The 19,619-nt window shown below is 34.8% G+C and overlaps 1 protein-coding gene across 4 annotated transcripts in view; it reads right to left on the minus strand.

The window, feature by feature from the left end:
* The window catches only part of LOC127866837 (uncharacterized), a 219,225-nt gene that overhangs the window by 59,339 nt on the left and 140,267 nt on the right, over nt 1–19,619 (minus strand). For 2 of the 4 annotated variants that reach the window (XM_052407668.1, XM_052407667.1), the window contains exon 11: nt 1,350–1,548. The exons of 1 other annotated variant lie outside the window; for it this stretch is intronic. In XM_052407668.1, coding sequence (XP_052263628.1) covers nt 1,350–1,548 — 199 coding nt within the window. Of the gene's footprint in view, nt 1–1,349; nt 1,549–1,913; nt 2,068–3,785; nt 3,900–11,166; nt 11,234–11,565; nt 11,612–12,670; nt 12,847–14,791; nt 14,872–15,370; nt 15,432–15,934; nt 16,131–17,557; nt 17,695–19,619 lie in introns of those variants that run through there. One more of the 4 variants, XM_052407669.1, reaches the window with a different exon arrangement.

Consider the following 19,619-nt stretch of genomic DNA (forward strand, 5'->3'; position numbering starts at 1 on the left):
CAAATTGTGTGGTGTATGATTTTTTGTGTAGGCTGTAACAACAATTTATCTTCATATAATTTTTCGGGATTTGCATTATTTCAGTATTTAGAACGTCATTTGTATATTTGTAAATATACACTTTGTATGTTTGTAAATATACAGTACAATCATTCTCCTTCTATAGTATGATTCTAACAAATTAAAGGCGCTCAAGCAAGACAAATACTACCGCACTACACCGCAACATTGGTAACGACTATGACCATTTGATCTGGAATAGTTGTTATTTGGAACTACCAGTCTGGGTTTTTCCGATATATGAGCACGTGTGGTAGGTAAAAATAACAACTGGCGCGCTTATTTTAAACAAGAGTGAATCAATAATTCCTTTTATCGTCGAATAGTAAACACCACTTTTCTGCTCAAACGTTTGTTATGGTTTATAACAATACCATATAATGATCATTTTTCTTTAGATGAACTAATTTCGATCGTGTTTAATTTGTTAGAATACTATATAACACGATTATGCTGCATTTACATGTAAACAGCTACACGTGACTATGTTATTGCATATACTGCACGTAGCCCTGGGCATACAGTTTTAATGGAAGTTTGTCAACGAAACTATTAAGACATTAACTCTATCGTATATATAATATACTATTCAAATATATTTCAAATCATACAGACAAAAACCTTACCACCCTCAGTCCATTTGTAGTAGACTTGTATAACTAATATATCGTTCCATATCAGTCGGATATTTATATGTCAATTGATATTGCTCTATTGTGCTATTGTTTTTTAAATCTACTCCGAAAAGCAAGAAAATTATTCGCTAAAGGCTTAGACATTAAGATTTGAAGTCACACCACTAAAGAGCTTTACCATACATTACTAGTATTTGCTATATTGATTAAGCATGCCGAAAAAACAAGAACAGGAATAATGTTTTCCATCAGAAATGTTCAATATGTCAAACCGTTTGTATAGGTTCCTTCATTACCATTCATCTGACAAAGTCTGTTTTGCATGTCTTTTAAGGATGTTAGCTACGGGACCCATTTGTATAGGCTGCGGCACATCTGAACGGAGTATTTAGACTATTCCTCTATTAAGCGTCCGACATACATTGCTCATTACTGTACTGTATTATTGACAATATTTGTACCTACCCCGTGCGCTCAGAAATCAGAAAAACACACAGCGCGCGAGTTCCAAATTAAATCTATTAGGAAATGGTAGTTTCGGTTCGCTTTTCAACAATCCAGATGCAATTCCAATAACTTATAAGGTCATTTGACTTTTAACTAGTTGTTATGAATTCATTATCTTGGTAAATTGATAATTGGTAAGTAGCTTACCTTTTCCAGGATTTTAAATCGAAGGTCTTTCCTCTCCTGATCGGAATAACCATTATAGTCAGCCTTTCCGTCTGTGAATCTCTTTTGCACGATCCTGTTGCTTGACGTGTACAAGTTCATTACAAATCTACCAAGCGCAAACACAGTCGCCTTTCCATCAATGTCATCACGTTTTATACCGTATTGATAAGTCCTTGGCCTGAAAGAAAGACGACCCTTGCTTAAGCAAACTACACTTTGGTGGTTATTTGTTGGTTAGTCAACACTGGATATGATTACATACTTGTATAGCGATTTTCACCAGCCCCATGCTTAGCATAAACATTTATATTTCTAACTATCATATGAGTGGCGAGTCATTTTAGAGCCGTCTATGATGCATTTTGTACATAATTTAATTTTGACAAATATAAATTACTCAACGTGAACATGGAAAAAACTCAATTGTTATAACTTGCTATTGAAACGTTGTATTGACGACAAAAAGGGACCAGCCAATTTAAAGATCATGTTACAAACGAACCTATTGTACACTTGAAAATATAATATTTTTATCAGACAAACCTTGATTGCAGTATAAACTGACACACTTCAGGTGCAATATTCTCAGGTTGGAGGCCCATGATGTCTATAGGTTGTCCTTTCTCCTTTACATTTTGAAATCCTTTTATGAACAAGGACCACCACCCATACTCTTTATGCATTGCCACGTTGCCAACTGTAATAAGCAAGTAATTATACTTCCACCCTCATATTAGTTTATTTTAAATGACGGTGAGCCTGTTATTACTCTATGTAAAGCAACGAAACATGGACGATTAACTAGAAGTGTTTGTTATCTATAAACCAACTTCTGAACGAATCAATTAACCATTTTCAGTCTGATATGGCAAAGACACACATAGGAATGAACGTGCACAAGGCCACTCGAAATAACACGAGAATCATAGTGGACTTTAGAATGCTAATGCTTGTGTATTACCCGATTATCTAAAGACTGCTACAATTCAGGGGTTCTGAAATATGCTGTCCGAGTTGTCCGAGTCAATTTACCCTTCCAGGCAAGCAGTTTTTGAAAGCTGGCTTGTCCGCGGACAAGTAAAATTTCCGTGGTAAAATTTGTTTCAAGAACGAAACTTCAATACTTTTCGAAAAAAAACAACGAAGTTTATATAAATAGCTTATGATTAATCTGTGGACTAGCACACTTTTTTAACTGGAGGTATGTTATTTTCCGATAATAATTATTTAATGTGGTAAACCAGTCCACAAGTATATATAGCAACAGCCAATCACGCATAAGAAAACAATTTTAATCAGGGACCTATGTCCCTGTTTTAATACAGAAACCAGCACACATGTGTATAGCAACAGCCAATCACGCATAAGAATTTTAAGATAACACTTTTCGTACATTGCAAATGGCTGCATACATGTTCTAACGACCTGCATTCCATTTTTATATAATAAAACCACTTAAACGTCTAGCCATGACGCTCATCAGACCAATGATAAAATCAGTTCGGCGTCGGAAAAGAAGAAAAAAGCCAAGTATGAATATGATGAACACACGACGCCAAGCGGAAACGAGAATTTTTTGAGTCTTGGCTAATTGATTTTCCTTGGCTTGAAACGTTTCCGATGTGTGTAAATGTAAACTTCGTAAGGAGTTTCCTTTATTAGCGGATAATTATATACTTAAAATTAACGGAGATTATTTTATTTCAAGTGAATTGTCTAGTCATGTTGAGATTATTAAATATCCGAGATGGTATCATGTTAGTCGAACTTGTTGACGCTCTCAAATATTAAGCTACTTTTTATATTGGTAATATTTGGAGTTCCAAAGAATTTAGCCCACATAAAAAGTATCTCTAAATTCTTTGGGCATCTTATAAATAAGACTAGTATCATGTGTGACTTAAACGTGATCTTATTATATGCACATCTTGCTTGTATTTTTTGTTCAATTTTCTAGTTAACTATGTTTATAATTTAAAATAGAAGTTAACAAAAGTGTATGCTTGTATTATTTGCTTAATTAGTAATGACCTTTTCCTTTATCTATCTTAAAAGTACGGACAAGTACTTCTTTGGTACGGACAAGTGAATTTGTGGGTCCAACTTGTCCGTGGACAATTAGACTCTTTAAATATTTCAGAACCCCTGCAATTATACACACGCTAACTACTCAATAAAGATAAGTGCAGTAAATTTTTTATCGTTTATTTATTACATGTAATCCATGATCACAGATGCAATTTTAATAATGACTAGCAATTGTTGCAATATTCTGTTGATGCAAATGTTCCTTCATAATTAAGTTTAATAAATGTGGTATTTGTTGAAGATAATTATTTTGTATCGGTGTGTAAAAAACAGTTTATTAAAATAAAGCAGAAGTAGGCATCAATACCATTATAATAATTTACGTACCCATATTTAACAGAGAAATTCCTTTCTGATCAAGAAACTCCAAACCGAGTAGCACATTCTGGACTAATTTTATAATGAAACATTCTTCGTTCTTCATGGAAGTGGTCTGGTCATCTGTCAAATGAATAAGAAAAAAAATAATGCCTCATTGTTAAGTGCTGAATACAGCTAGTACCATCATTTTCACATACCCTTGTGAGACAACAAAAGCAAGGTTCCATATAATTTAAATACCTTCTGTGAAGTTACAACCTCCCTATATGATACTTTCGTGACATGTGTTTAGAATAAGTTTTGTTGATATGGTTTAATTTCTTATTTGTACATGTATGTCTACTCAATACATTGGTATTAAGACAGTGATGGTTACCGCGTTCTCATTTTAGAATGATTATTTATAAGGGACTCAAATTGGTCAGAAAAAAAATACGAGTTTTACAAAATGATGTGATAAAATTATTAAGATAAAATAAAATTTCATCTAATAGTCACACAAATGTATGAAAATTACAGACATTAAACATTTTAAAGTGTGTACATAATAACAACAACTTTAGTGTACACAGGTTACGCTGGCTTATGGTGAATAGGACTTAATTCCTTCCGAAAGAATTGTATTGCATACTTTTCGGTTGTGCTCAAGAAAAAAGGCTCCAGAAATATTATCATAAATTATTAATAAATGGGTTGTCACCTTGTCACCTCCATTAAGTCTGTTTAAAACAAATGACCCAATACCTATTCAAGGGATGCCAAATTAAATGATTTCATGTTAAAAATGCACATTACAGGCTGGTCATTACATAACATTATGAAAGCTTTTCATTCAACTAGACTGTATAATGATGAGCTTCTTCTTACTTTATTGAAACAAATGTTTTAATACTGAACATCAGAATGTATAAAATATTTTCTATATACAGTTTGCCTTCCCAAAATAAACAAGAGCTGTCAGAAGACAGCACTCTCGACTATTAGAGCGCTTGACAGTATAATGTAAGCCATCATGAGGAAATTGTTCATATTCAATAAGGTAATATAGTCATATTCTAAGTGGAAGAGGACCATAATTGAAACATATTGATCACTTATGTTTTAAAGAAGTACTTTATAGATAATTCTGAGTTCAGGTAGATTTTCCACAATCTATTGAACATTATTATGCAAAGACATAAAACAAAGTAATAAGATTTTATTTCAAGTTTGATAGCAATAGCTTGGGTGGGATGGTCCTTCAAAAATGAAATAAATAAATATTTGTGTTTTTTCCACCATGTTTAAAAAAAAAACAAGGGCTGTTTGTAAAACATGCATGCCCCCATATGGACTGTCAGTTGTAGTGGCAGCCATTGTGTGAATGCGTTTTTTGTCACTGTGACCTTTACCTTTGACCTGGTGACCAGAAAATCAAAAGGGGTCATCTGCCAGTCATGATCAATGTACCTATGGAGTTTCATGATCCTAGGCCTAATTATTATTGAGTTATCATCAGGAAACCATTTTACTGTTTCGAATCACTGTGAACTTGACCTTTGATCTAGTGACCTGAAGATTAATAGGGGTCATCTGCCAGTCATGATCAATGTACCTATGAAGTTTCATGATCCTAGCCGTAAGCATTCTTGAGTTATCATCCGGAAACCATTTTACTGTTTCGTGTCACTGTGACCTTGACCTTTGACCTAGTGACCTGAAAATCAATAGGGGTCATCTGCCAGTCATGATCAATGTACCTATGAAGTTCGATGATCCTAGGCCTAAGTATTCTTGAGTTATCATCCGGAAACCATTTTACTGTTTCGAGTCACTTTGACCTTGACCTTTGACCTAGTGACCTGAAGATTAATAGGGGTCATCTGCCAGTCATTATCAATGTACCTATGAAGTTTCATGATCCTAGGCATAAGCATTCTTGAGTTATCATCCGGACACCATTTTACTGTTTCGAGTCACTGTGACCTTGACCTTTGACCTAGGGGTCATCTGCCAGTCATGATCAATGTTCCTATGAAGTTTCATGATCCTAGGCGTAAGCATTCTTGAGTTATTATCCGGAAACCATTTTACTGTTTCAAGTCACTGTGACCTTGACCTTTGACCTAATGACCTGAAAATCAATAGGGGTCATCTGCCAGTCATGATCAATGTACCTATGAAGTTTCATGATCCTAGGCCTAAGCATTCTTGAGTTATCATCCGGAAACCATTTTACTGTTTCGAGTCACTTTGACCTTGACCTTTGACCTAGTGACCTGAAAATCAATAGGGGTCATCTGCCGGTCATGATCAATGTACCTATGAAGTTTCATTATCCTAGGCTTAAGCATTCTTGAGTTATCATCAGGAAACCATTTTACTATTTCCAGTCACTGTGACCTTGACCTTTGACCTAGTGACCTGAAAATCAATAGGGGTCATCTGCTAGTCATGACCAATGTACCTATGAAGTTTCATGATCCTAGGCCTCAGCGTTCTTGAGCTATCATCCAGAAACCATCTGGTGGACGGACCAACGGTACGACCGACCGACATGTGCAAAACAATATACCCCCTCTTCTTCGAAGGGGGGCATAAAAATCTTTCTGGGTGGGCATGGGGGTGGGGTGGGGGTGGAGAGGGGGGTATAATGTGGAGGGGGTGGTCATTTATTAGATTATCTTTCAAAAATAAGAAAAAACAAGACTATTGCCAAGCAATATATTTCCCCTACCGGCTCCACCATTGTCAGATTTTTTTTAAAATTGGTTGCCATTGCAACCAGAATTTTTGACATAGGAAGAAAATAAAAACGACGTGCATAATGCCCATATTGCCATCTGTCCATGTTTCAAGTTTCATGAAAAAATATGAAGAATGTTTAAAGTTATCGCAGGATCCAGAAAAGTGTGACAGACTCACGGACTGACAGACTGACGGACACACAGAGCGCAAACCATAAGTCCCCTCCGGTGAAACCGGTAGGGGACTAAAAAGGGAAACAATTTTATTTATTTATTTTTTTGGAGGGGGGGGATTCTGGGGTGGGGCGTGGGGAATGGTTTGAATTGGAGTCCATTGTGGTATGTCAGGTAAGTGTTGTTTTATTAAAGTATGAATCAAATCTGATTATTAATTAAGAAGTTATGGCAATTTAAGCAAAATTTATTAATTTGACCTTGAGAATCAAGGTCATTCAAAGGTCAAGGTCAAATTCAACTTGCCAGGTACAGTACCCTCATGATAATAAGAAAGTATTTGAAGTTTGAAAGCAATAGCCTTGATGCTTTAGAAGTAAATTATTCAACGTGACTAAGTCTAAAAAGGGCCATAATTCCGTTAAAATGCCAACAAGAGTTATGCAACTTTTCCTGTACAGTCCCCTTATGGTAGTTAGCGAGTGTTCCAAGTCTGAAAGCAATTATAGCTATGATACTTTAGGAGTTAAATGGACCAACACACAAAACTTAACCAAATGTTCAATTATCTAAGTATAAAAGGGGCCATAATGCTGTCAAAATGTCAGAGTAACATAACTTTGCCTGCACAGTCCCCTTATTGTAGTTATGCTAGGTTCACACCAACGTCCCTTTGATGGCGCTTTAAAGCGGCGTGCAAAGCGGCACCAAAACGTAACAATGCTTAAATAAAGCTTCAGTGTCGTAATAGATCGTGTGATAAATCGGGACATTCGGCAAGAACGCCACATTTTTTAAAACTGTTTAAACATTTTGGGCGCTCTGTCACGAATTGATTAAAGCGCCGAAAGCGTATCAAAGCTTAAAAAAACGTAACAAAACTCAGCAAAGCTTGACTCAAATCGTAGGAAAGCTTAACAAAGCTTGGTTCAATGCGGGGACCCCAGTCTTCACGGTATGTCGCCACTTGACACGCTTGTTAAGATGGCTCAAGATTTGCTACAATCTAGCATGAAGATCTTGCACGAGACCAGACGCTTTCATCAAGATATGACACGCTTTGTTACGTTTTCATGAAGGGCTCTACCGCTTTCCCACGAATTGAGAAGCTTTCATCAAGGATTGACACGTTTTGAAAGGCTTTGATACACTTGGCAAGCTTCCTCACGCTTTCGCACAATCTTTCACGATCTCCTACGATATGACGCTCTTTCGTCATCTCTATAAATAGCACTTGAGTACCACACCTTGCTATATGTAATGATTCGGCAGTACATGTACTAAAATACTTAAATTGGAAAGATACACATTGCATTATTTTCAGCATCTCTATAAATAGCACTTGAGTTCCACACACTGCATACTTTTCAAACAAAGAGGACGTATCCTGAACCTGAAAAACTACTATTAGAAGCTCTATAAAGGTGAGAAATTCAATTATTATGCATATAATCTGGTCTAATTGTTACGGATTTCAGTTACTCTTGCATAAAAAATGCCCATTACACAGCTAAGGTGCAACGTTGTCAAGAATTATGGAATATATACCCGTTTTATAATTGAAAGAAATGTTTACAACTTTGCAACTAACGTGATTTGTAGCCTCAAAGCGGTTACGTATGCTACAAATAGCCGAAAGAAAATTCGATTTTAATTCTATTTCAAACAACTTTTTACCAGCAGAAAGTAACCTACTATATCACTACAAACGTTTTAGCCATTTAGAAGAGACCTACTTTGTGAGTGATACCAGAAAACGTTGAAAATCAACAATATATTTTAAGTGACCTGAGTCACGTTCACTTTTAATTTACGAGTAAACAGCGATGTAAATTAACTGATTGTTTGTAAACACAATTAACTTGGAGGACACTGCTTCTTGAGCTCAAAACAATTGGTATTGCTCATTTTTGTATGGTTATGTCCAATAGCATATATATATTGTTTTTTGATAACCTTTATAAATAAAATATGAAAACATATTTAAAAATCGGTAAATAATTACGGATCCTCACCTTTATAGAGCCTTTAACACAAAGATGGGACCCAAGAGAGGTAGAGGTGCAGCAAGAAGAGCCGAAAAGAGACAGTCATAGGCCATGTGGCTAAAAGGCCGAGGTCTCCAACACCACCGTCGCCAGAAAATGAAGAAATACTGGTTCCAGAGCCAGAGCAGCCACAGCCTCACCCTGCAGGGGATCATCTCCCAGTCATCACACCTGTTCCAGCAGCAGCCGCCAGCAAAAAGCGTACGTACAAACCATACTACTATGCAACACTAACAGAAGCGCAAAAAGAAGAGGTCATTGACTGGCTAAAAGACACTCCTTCCATCTACTCCAAGAGACTGACAGATTATAAAGACCTGCAGAACAAAGAGAAGCTTTGGAAAAAGAACCTCTTGTAGTTGTGGTAGATCTTGCCTGTGTTTGCTGGTTTCTTGAGGGCTATGTGCTTTCCATCCAAGGCACCAACTGCATGGGGGCATTCCACCTCTGTTCAAACTGCTGGGCAAGGTGTCTCCATGCTTCGGGGGTGGTAGGTGGGTTGAAAACTTCATCTTTATATGCCTGTACAATTGCCGTGCACACTTCTGGAATCAGCTCTGATATTGTGGAGATACCACATCTGAATCCATATGCCATTGACCTGTAGTTGTCCCCAGTGGCCAGATGTCTCAAGGTGATTGCCAACTTGAGGCCAGCTGACAGGGAGTGCCTGTAGTTAGTCTGCTGCTTCTGGGTGACTGGTGCCACTCTTTTCAGGATATCATCAAACACCTCAGGGTTTAATCTGGTAAAGTTTCTGCAGGCACCAAGGTCTTCTAATCTGAGTTGTGTGTCAAAGAGGCTAGCGTAATGGCCATATTGCTGTCTTTTTTCTTCAGTTAGCCATGGCCTGGTCCAGCAGCTTCTGATAAATGAACTTCTACCTCTTGCTGGTATGTCAACCTCCCCTTGTCTTTGCTGTTCTTCCTCCGTCTACTCTGCCTCAAGGGATAGAATATAGTTATACAACAGAGAGACAAACGTCATGTCTTCTTCGGATAGATCATGCTCTTGTACCTCTGGATCTTGTTGTTCTGCCATCGTGTTCTGGAGTAAAAGATGCAATGATTTTGTGTATCTGCTGCATCTTTATATAGGCTCTGAATCAAAAGCGGGATAAAAATCGGCAATCTCGACATTTTCCAATACGTAACAGAGCGTAAAAATGCACAACAAAGCTTGATTGTCGTATCAGAGCCTGAGTTAAAGCGTCATAATCGCATCAAAGAATAATGAAGCGTAATACAGCTTATCAAAGCGTAATTTCAAGCGTAACAAAGCCTGTTCAAAGCGGGATCAAAGCGTGAGGAATCGTAACATGTTGGGAAATATTTTGTCCTCAAAGCGTCAACCAATTCGTATGAGAGCGTATCAGAGCTTATCAGAGCGTAATAGATCGAGATATTTTTGGAAAAGTGAACAAAAATGACGGCGCTTGGCTCCCCGATTCAAAGCGCGGCATTCACCGTTGGTGTGAACTAGGCCTTAGTAAGTGTTGCAAGTATGAAAGCAATAGCTTTGATACTTTAGGAATGAAGTGGACCTAAACATAAAAATTTAACCAAATTTTAAATTTTCTAAGTATAAAAAGGGCACAAATTCTGTTGAATGCCAGCCAGAGTTATCTAACTTTGCCTGCCCAGTCCCCTCATGATAGTTTATGATACTTTATGAGAAAAGTGGACCTAAACAAAAAACTTAACCAGATGCAGACACAGACGCTGACGCTCAGGTGATGACTCTTTAAAAAAAATAATAAAAATAGATGAGCTAAACAAATTTGTTTAGCGTTTAATATTACCCCTGCATTTTCGCTCGAAATTTAAGTTAATGGTACGCTGAAACATGAGCACCGCATAACAGGTGCCACGCTCGGCTGCAAAAGCTTGTCAGAATTTTTTTTTTTTTAGAGGCCAAAGTGACCTTCACCTTTGACCTAGTGACCCAAAATGGGTGTGGCGTGTAGAAGTCATCAAGGTGCATGTACATATGAACTTTCAAAGTTGTAGGTGGAAGCACTGTAATGTTAGAGGCAAAGTTAAAGTTTTATATTAGAGATCACAGCGACCTTGACCTTTGACTTAGTGACCCAAAAATGGATGTGGCATGTAGAAGTCATCAAGGTGCATGTACATATGAAGTTTCAACATTGTAGGCGGAAGCACTAGGATGTTAGAGGCAAAGTTAAAGTTTTATATTAGAGGTCACAGTGACCTTGACCTTTGACCTTGTGACCCAAAAAATGGGTGTGACATTTAGAACTCATCAAGGTGCATGTACATATGAAGTTTCAAAGTTGTAGGTTGAAGCACTTTAATTTAAGAGCCAATGTAAAGGTTTTAGCACGACGCCGGACGGCGGACGACAAGGAGGCTATGACAATACCTTGGGTTTTCTCCAAAAACAGCCGAGCTAAAAATACTTTTAACAAATGTGTACCTGCATTGTGAATGACAAGTTCCCTCGATGTCCCCTGTCCACGCAAATAGATGCCGACTCTTTTTTCCTTTATTTGATTGAGAAAAGAAAACCAAAATATTACACATCTTTATCAGCTATTATTAAAAAATATAATTGTGAATTAACAACATTTTGTCCAATCAAAAGTAAAAAAAACATCAATCTTAAATCTGACATTAACCATATAGTTATGACGTCTGATCTTTGAAAACAAGAACAGAGATTAATTTACTGTTGTTTAGTCTTAAGCAATTGATTAATTTTGTGTTTTTAAATAACCGGCGTCGCATTTTGCTTACTTAGTTTTTTTCTTTTGTAATGAGGAAAAATTTAAGATAAATATATGTTTACATGTTTTGTCATGTAAGTATCTTTTACCTCCACTGATTGTTCTTCTTCCACATATTCTTCTGGCTTCGAACCACTAGAATTTGTTAGAACAGAAACAACAAGACTATTGCCAAGCAATATATGTCCCCTACCGGCTCCACAATTGTCAGAAATATAAAAAATAAATATTATTTGTTGCCATAGCAACCAGAATTTTTGACGTAGGAACAAAATGAAATGACATGCATAATGTCCATATTGCCATCTATCCATGTTTCAAGTTTCATGAAAAGATATTAAGAACTTTAAAAGTTATCGCAGGATCCAGCAAAGTGTGACATACTCTCGGACTGACGGACACACAGAGCACAAACCGTAAGTCCCCTCCGGTGAAACCGGTAGGGAACAATAAATAACATGTTCGACTTTCAAGAAAGCAAATGACATGCAGCATTATCACGAAAAGACATATCCACGTATTGGTATTTGTAATTTTGTAAAAACCCAAAATAATACATCTGAAAAATATTTGTACTTACATTATACACGACGTCAGAGAACATTAATTAAACAAATGTTAACCGATACACTTTTAGCTCGCCAATATTAACTTGGCACTGGCAATAGTGCTTTCATATATATTAAATTACCTTGAGGAAGCATAAATAAGTGACAATATTGGAAACGATTTTAATCAATTGCAGCATACTTCACTAAATATACTCTTTTATTCCATTTAACGGAACACAGAAAAAAACGAATGCAAATATAGGAAACAATCTTTAGATTTGTTTAATCAGATTGTTTCCTATATTTGCAAAAGTGTTCATTAAATGAGCGATTTTGACCCTTATATTTGACCTTTAACCTTGAAGGATGACCTTGACCTTTCACCACTCAAAATGTGCAGCTTCATGAGATACATATGCATGCCAAATATCAAGTTGCTATCTTCAATATTGCAAAAGTTATTGCAAATGTTAAAGTTGGCGCAAACCAACAGACCCACCAACCAACAGACCAACAGACAGGGCAAAAACAATATGTCCCCCACTACTATAGTGGGGGACATAAATATCCCAATTTCTCACACAGACTTTTGTGAACATTAGCAACACATAAAAATAAAAGTAGATATTGATCACACGTTTACCTTTTATCAGTAGAATGTTCATCACAGAAATGCAGTGGCGGCTGAATGTTTGTGTCCCTGTCATAGATAAATGCCTTTTGTGGTTTCAGGAGGTTGGGCTGATGTGCATCCAAGTCCTTGGTTTCAAGCACTGCTTCTGGGAATGACTTTACCTTGCACGACGTTTTGGAACATAACTGTCAAATGGAAGTTTACTCTAATTTTCATATGTTTATACCATGATCGCATCGATTTTAAATTAACACCACATAAACCATATTGACAATGAAGATATAGTCAGAGTGTAGTGTTAAATAACAATAGTACTCAATACTTTTTAGATTTCATTTCATGAACATGTAATTGTAGTAGTTTTGAGTGGAATGACAGATTACAAGACCATAACAATTTAGTACCTGTTGAAAAACATTAATATTTGGTTAAAATAAAATGAAGTGAAAAATGTTGTTACAAAATGTATCATACAGACAATTTTATACAAGTGTCAACTGTCATCCGTTCACGTTATATATACATTAAATTAGTATAATTATCATGTCTCTTTGAATGATGACGTTACAGATTGCACAATTGTATGTTTCTCATGTTTTATTATTTATTTTACCATTTTGAGCTAGATAAACAGCTGAAATTGTGCTGGATAAACAGCTGAAATGAGATATTCTGACTCGATTGCGATCAACTTCGCAAAAATGCTTGGCATGTTTTCATACAATCAGTGTTTTTTTCCACTTATAGGGGAATGGTGGCGGGGCCCGTCCAAAGGGGAAAAATGCGTCGTTTTTTAGGAAAAGGGGAAAATTAAAAATTCACTTGTTTATTTGTAATGATATTTATTATATTAATACACATGTTTGTATGAATATAATATTCACAGCTGAATGTCTTTGTCCTTTTTCTTAAAATTAAAATATATATCAATGATTTTTTCAACATTTAAGTTTTAGACAGTTCAGTCTTCATGCACAGTCTTAGTTTTCTAAGCCAATTGAGTCTATTTGGGATCTTTTAAATCGATAAAATGGCAAATTTGTGCATTTTCTATCAATAAAATGGACCAAATTGGAATGATTTTATTAACAAATATTGAAACAATATAAATACATCAGGCCTTTTCTTTGCCATTTTGGGCGAAAAATGCAATTAATGTTTAAAGTCCACTGATTTGGGAAAAACTATTTAATACAACTCTTTATAATAATTCAAAATAAAATAAATTATAGCTATAAACTTTGTTAGTTGTTTATGAAATAAATTTGAGATATATTTATCATGATTATGAGACACTTCTTTCTAAAAAAAAAAAAAAAAAAAAAATTTTTTTTTTTTTTTCACTTCTGAAGGGGATTTTTTTTACAAAATGGGGAAAAAATATATACTCTTTTTTTAGGGGAATGGGGCCGAATATCGGCCCCGAAATTGCCATAGAAAAAACACTGACAATTTATTAATTTATGACGAAGTAATTGTCCGAACAAGCCGCATCATGTCCAAATGTGACCTTTGACCTTGACATTTAAGTTCAAGAGGTAACTGACTTGTTTTAAGTCATTTTTATATGTTGGATAGTTGTGGTAAATTAATCCACAATTGCATGCTTCATGTTGTAGTAACTGCCCGAACGAGCTTTACTTTGCCCAAAGTTGACATTTGACCTCTGATGAACAATGAACAAGACAATGAAGTTACAGTCATTATTATAGCCAAGTATTTGCAACGTTAATCGCGATTTTTTAGCACAAAAGTCACTCACATTTTGGATACAGAATCCAATATTAATCGAATTCAGGATTACTGAATGGTTAAGTTAACGCTATTTCAAGGACGTTTGTAAGAAAACATATCTGAAGCCCTTACTAACACGTGTCCTGTAAATGTGTGATGCTACATGTAATTGTTATCATTAATTTGAATTAATTGAGAAATATATTTTAAATAAACAAAGCTTGGTACTGAAATGTGACCTTTAAAATTCACGACAGATATTCTTGACTGCAACATGTTCATGAGAAATATTCATGAAAACAAAACTCCGAAACATAAGACAATAATTGAACTTAAACATATGGACTGACAAACGGTTGACCAGGCATACATTCTGACAGAATAAAACACAATTACCTTTAATTCATTAATACTGTCCGTATATGTTGTAACACTATTCTTGGATTGACAGCTTTGCCAAGCCGTAGCAATTCGGTCTGAAATGGCGAATGTTAAACTTAATATATTTGATGGTATATACTTATGTACACAACATCTGATAATTGGTCGACAATATTGAATTAACAGTTTTATTATCGTTATAAACAAAATATTTACGCACACTTAACAGTGATGAAAGACCTTAAACATCTCAATAAAAGATGCATATTCCGAGATTCGTTATAAAATGTAAGCAATATCTTATGTATATAAATGTTTAATAGTGTAATTAAGGTCATTTTATTTATTAATGATTAAATGCAGGGAACTCAAGTTGGAAAATTGTTAAAAGAAATTCAACAAGCCGAGTTGTTATTTAGATGTATTATTTTATGCTGAATTATGTGCAGGTACAACTTAAAAGACCTGTAAAACAACATGAAAACAGTGTGCCCTTGAAGAGGGCACTTAATTTGGTGAATGGATGAACAAAGAAATATATACCCTAGTTTCTTCGTAGGGGAGGAGTGAGTTTTAATTATTTTTATACTTTACCTTCAGGTTCATCGCTACAGCTGTAAGGCTTGCTCATCAATGGTGGCAATGGCAGACACACCTTTAAATGATAAACCATTTACACTACTAAAATTAATATAAAGTAACACGGTCAACAAAAAGTATCTATTAATCAATCAATCACCTAATTCTGCTTTGACTGCTCAACTGCATACCTTTGATTACTTTATGTTTACAGTTGTGTTTCACGTTTTTGTTTTCTCATTTTTATTGGTCATTCACTTTCTTTTACTGAAAGACTTTGTAACTGAATAAACTTATATGGAGAGTTAACTGATAAATATGGTATCCTGTTTTTTTTGTTCTCCAATACATACAGCAAAAGCGCATAAAAATAACCTTTTTAAAAAGGCGATGCTTTTTATTACAGGAATGTTTACTATATAATGCTATCGACTGAAATCTTGTCAACAAGAATGGATATATCAAGAAAAGTTAATTTCTTGTTGTAAGGTCATTAACCAAACAGTTATGACATAATGCTTTTACAGTTGTATGACTTGGACAAAAAGTAAGTTTTGTTTTTGTTCTTTCTGCACGTACTTCTGTACTTTCAGACAACAAAATCGACGACGCTCTTGGTAGTACTCCCTTTTTTAACCGTACAATATTCCCTGATCGATCAAAATCTTCCTCTTTGAAGTGTTCACTGCATAAAACAGATGTTTTGCTTGAGGTGAACTGCGGTCTTCCAATAGCATTTTCCCAGGCTTTCCGTTTTTCGATATCAGTAGGAAACCTTAAAATAGAGGCAAACTGTTTGTGAAAAAGTAAACAAATATGCTCTTTTTATCAATCTTATTACGTTTCTTGGATTGGTTCATGATCATTTTGTCTCTATGCCACTCGCCTTTAATTTCAATAAAACATTCGTTTCAACGTGATCATTAAAGAAGAATGCATAACACATTTAATGCGTTGTCATGAAAAACACTAAGAAGATAATTATTATAAGGACGTCAATTAATTAGTTTCCCAAACAGCCACAGTAAATCAAACTTGTGAACAACTTATACTGGGATCAGGCAACACTGGCGACACGTTGATATGTGGATCTTTAGCGGAGTTAGCAAAATGAAGGAATTTCCAAAGTTTGTAAAATGAACGTACAACTGCATTTTTTCTCCTGGCGTCCTTTATAGGAAGCGCGGACATTTTTATTAGAAACAATTTGAAAAATACGCTGTCAGATCTTCAATACATGTTCAAATTGGAAAGAGTGTAGTAACGTAGATTGATGCTGTTATTGACGAGACCCTCAAGTCATACTATAGTTCTTATTCACTACTTTGAGCTTTTATAAGTACGTACATGTAGGTACAGCTCACCAGAGGGACAGTAGCTAGGAATTGGATTATTGCAACTAGTTATACTACATGCAACACGTAACTACTTTTTTACAATTAAAACAGTAAACATTAACTGTATGCCAGTTTTAAGATTTCTTTCATCACCAGTTTGAAACCGGAGATCATTACAACCACTGTTTCAACTAAATGTCTGCAGAAGTTATGGAACTAAGCCTAAGGGCATATTCCTAGATATTACAAACACTCTTAACTGCTTAATTGCAACAAATAATTATGGGCATTGGGTAGTGACCTAACGCAATAACTGCGAACATGATTGTTGAGTTTTCTGCGGTTTGTACTTCTATAACTTCATCCGAACAAGCAGCTTTAAAAACCTATTTATAAGCTCATTTACTCATTTTTAGACTACTTACAAGCTTAAATATGCATTTTCAGAACCTTTGAATCTATACTGTATACAAAAAATGTGCATATGTCCATGAACTTAACATTATCAATTATCATAATAAATAAATGTTCTTTTAACAAAAAAATATTTATTCTTTTTTCGATTTCATTCTCCGTGATTGGGATAGAAACGGAAGATCGGATATTTATTAAATGTAAATTGTAGTTCGAAGAACTCAAGTCTAGTCGCCTAGTAAATAATTATCATAACACCGTCATGATAATATGATGATGCATGTATAAGCTGACACTCATAACAACATTATTTATACTGATGCAAAATCACAACAATGTAAAGCCTTTACTAAAGGCCTTATCGTGATGTTAACAAACATAAATGTATGTGTAATTGCAATCATTCAAACCTTTTATAAGGATACCTTAATTAACAACACTATATAAATACCTGTGAAACGTTAATCCTTTCTCTTTTGAGCCCTTAGATCGGCGATTAGTACATCCAAATGATGAACAATGATCCGGCATTTTCTCATGTTCACATTTTTGGCGTACATAGTGATACTACGGGCTTACAGTCAAAACGGCCACAGATCAAAACGTCCCCTAGTCAAAACGACCCAAAAGTTGGTCAAAACGACCCTATCGTGAGTTTTAAAGTTGGTCAAAACGGCCCCAATCGAAAATCAGAAGGGGGAGAGAAAAAAAAAATATTATATATAATATTAAATGTACTTCTGTTATTGTCTGTATCTAAGAAAGATATTTCGTGGTATATTTTCTAATATATTCGTTATTTGTATAGTTAAATCAGTAATTACAACTTTAAAGGATTTAGTTTATTTTACACACATACAAACATAGATTGCGTTGTTTTCTATAATAATTTTTAATCTTTTAACTATCTCACAAATAACTGATTGCGTCGGTACTTAATTGTTTGTTAGAAAATAATTTGATTGCGTGCGATATTGGATGAATTAGCGTAAGTTAATTATGATAAGAACGCCTCTTTGGGAAATTAGATTAATTGTATTATATTATAATTACATCATAATAATATCACAATCAAAAGTTATTTGATTACTTTTGATCACCTTCGAAGTCGTTGATGAAGTTTACTTTAAAAGGATTTAAACTAGCTTTAATTTGCAAACTTTGAAGTAATATAGTTCGCTTCAGAGAAGTGAGTAACAATAAATAAATTGTATTTTATATAATTTTGAATTATGCGTTTTTTATATCCCGCAATATTGTAATTGTTTGTTTTATATATAGGAAACTCCTCGTCTGTGAACAGCGACGTCGACGCAGGTTCCAAGTTTCCAAGTTTTATGCTCAATTCATGCGCAACATGACTATATGAGCATCAATTATACAAAGTGCATCATTAGGTACATAGCTGAATACTACACTGCAATGTTTACATTTAAAGGGACAGAATATTTATATGTTATACAACAAATACGAACAAAATTTTAACATTGACAGCATAGGTAATACATACGATATTTAAATGTATAGAGAAGCAAACACGTAATACATGTTATAAATAAAAAAGGTTTCAATATTTCTTTTACGAACAAAACATTTCCTGTACGCACTGTGTTTATGAAAATCGATGGACATTAGCAAATTTTATCATATTTGGTATCGTGTAATATTTTTTTTATCAATAAAACGTTGTCTTAAATTATTGAGGGCATTACATTCGAGTAAATAATGGAATTTATCGCCAATATGAGTATTGGAGTTACATACATGTAAACAACACAGTCTTTGGTTCAATTCTATTCCATGCCAACTACCAGTTTCGACGGGTAATGTTATTCCTTGTGCGAATTACGTCATTTTAAATTGAGGCCGACGTCTTTATTTTATGGTGATATAAAAAATTGGGGAAATTAGTTAATTTATAACAGTTCTTATCTTTTGTTATAAAATGATCATTAATTTACAAGTATAAATCGTAGAGATGATGTCTTATTTTAATTATTTGAATATACGGTTGTCATAATTAGCGTCTCTTTCACAGTTGTGGTCGGTATATTTCACGGGTAATATCTGTGTGCAAAAGATGTGAAAGGTCACGGTGTTATATATCACGTTCTTTAATTAATCTTCAATCATTATTAATGTTAACAGTTATAACTCGTCTCTCATTTTTGTTCTTTATCGTCAAAGAAAAAAGACGTAAAACTAAATTGCCAGGAGTAGGCGTTACATTTTTTTAATGTTATTTATGTTATTCCTAGTCGTTCAATTTTTGAAAAGTCGAAGTTAAATCCTGTTAAGATTATGTTAGATGTATTGTATTTATCGTCTAATGTAGATCACATAAATAAAAGATTGTACAAAGTTCTTTGTTATTTTCTGAGGACGTTTTGACCAAAGTGGTGCCGTTTTGACTAGGGGACGTTTTGACCTGTGGCCGTTTTGACTAGCTATTATACCACGTGACCATGCCCTTAGTAAGATGGCGGCATATTTTAGTTATCCCAGATAATGCC

The sequence above is a fragment of the Dreissena polymorpha genome, chromosome 2 (assembly GCF_020536995.1).
Source record: "Dreissena polymorpha isolate Duluth1 chromosome 2, UMN_Dpol_1.0, whole genome shotgun sequence".
Classification (NCBI taxonomy): domain Eukaryota; kingdom Metazoa; phylum Mollusca; class Bivalvia; order Myida; family Dreissenidae; genus Dreissena; species Dreissena polymorpha.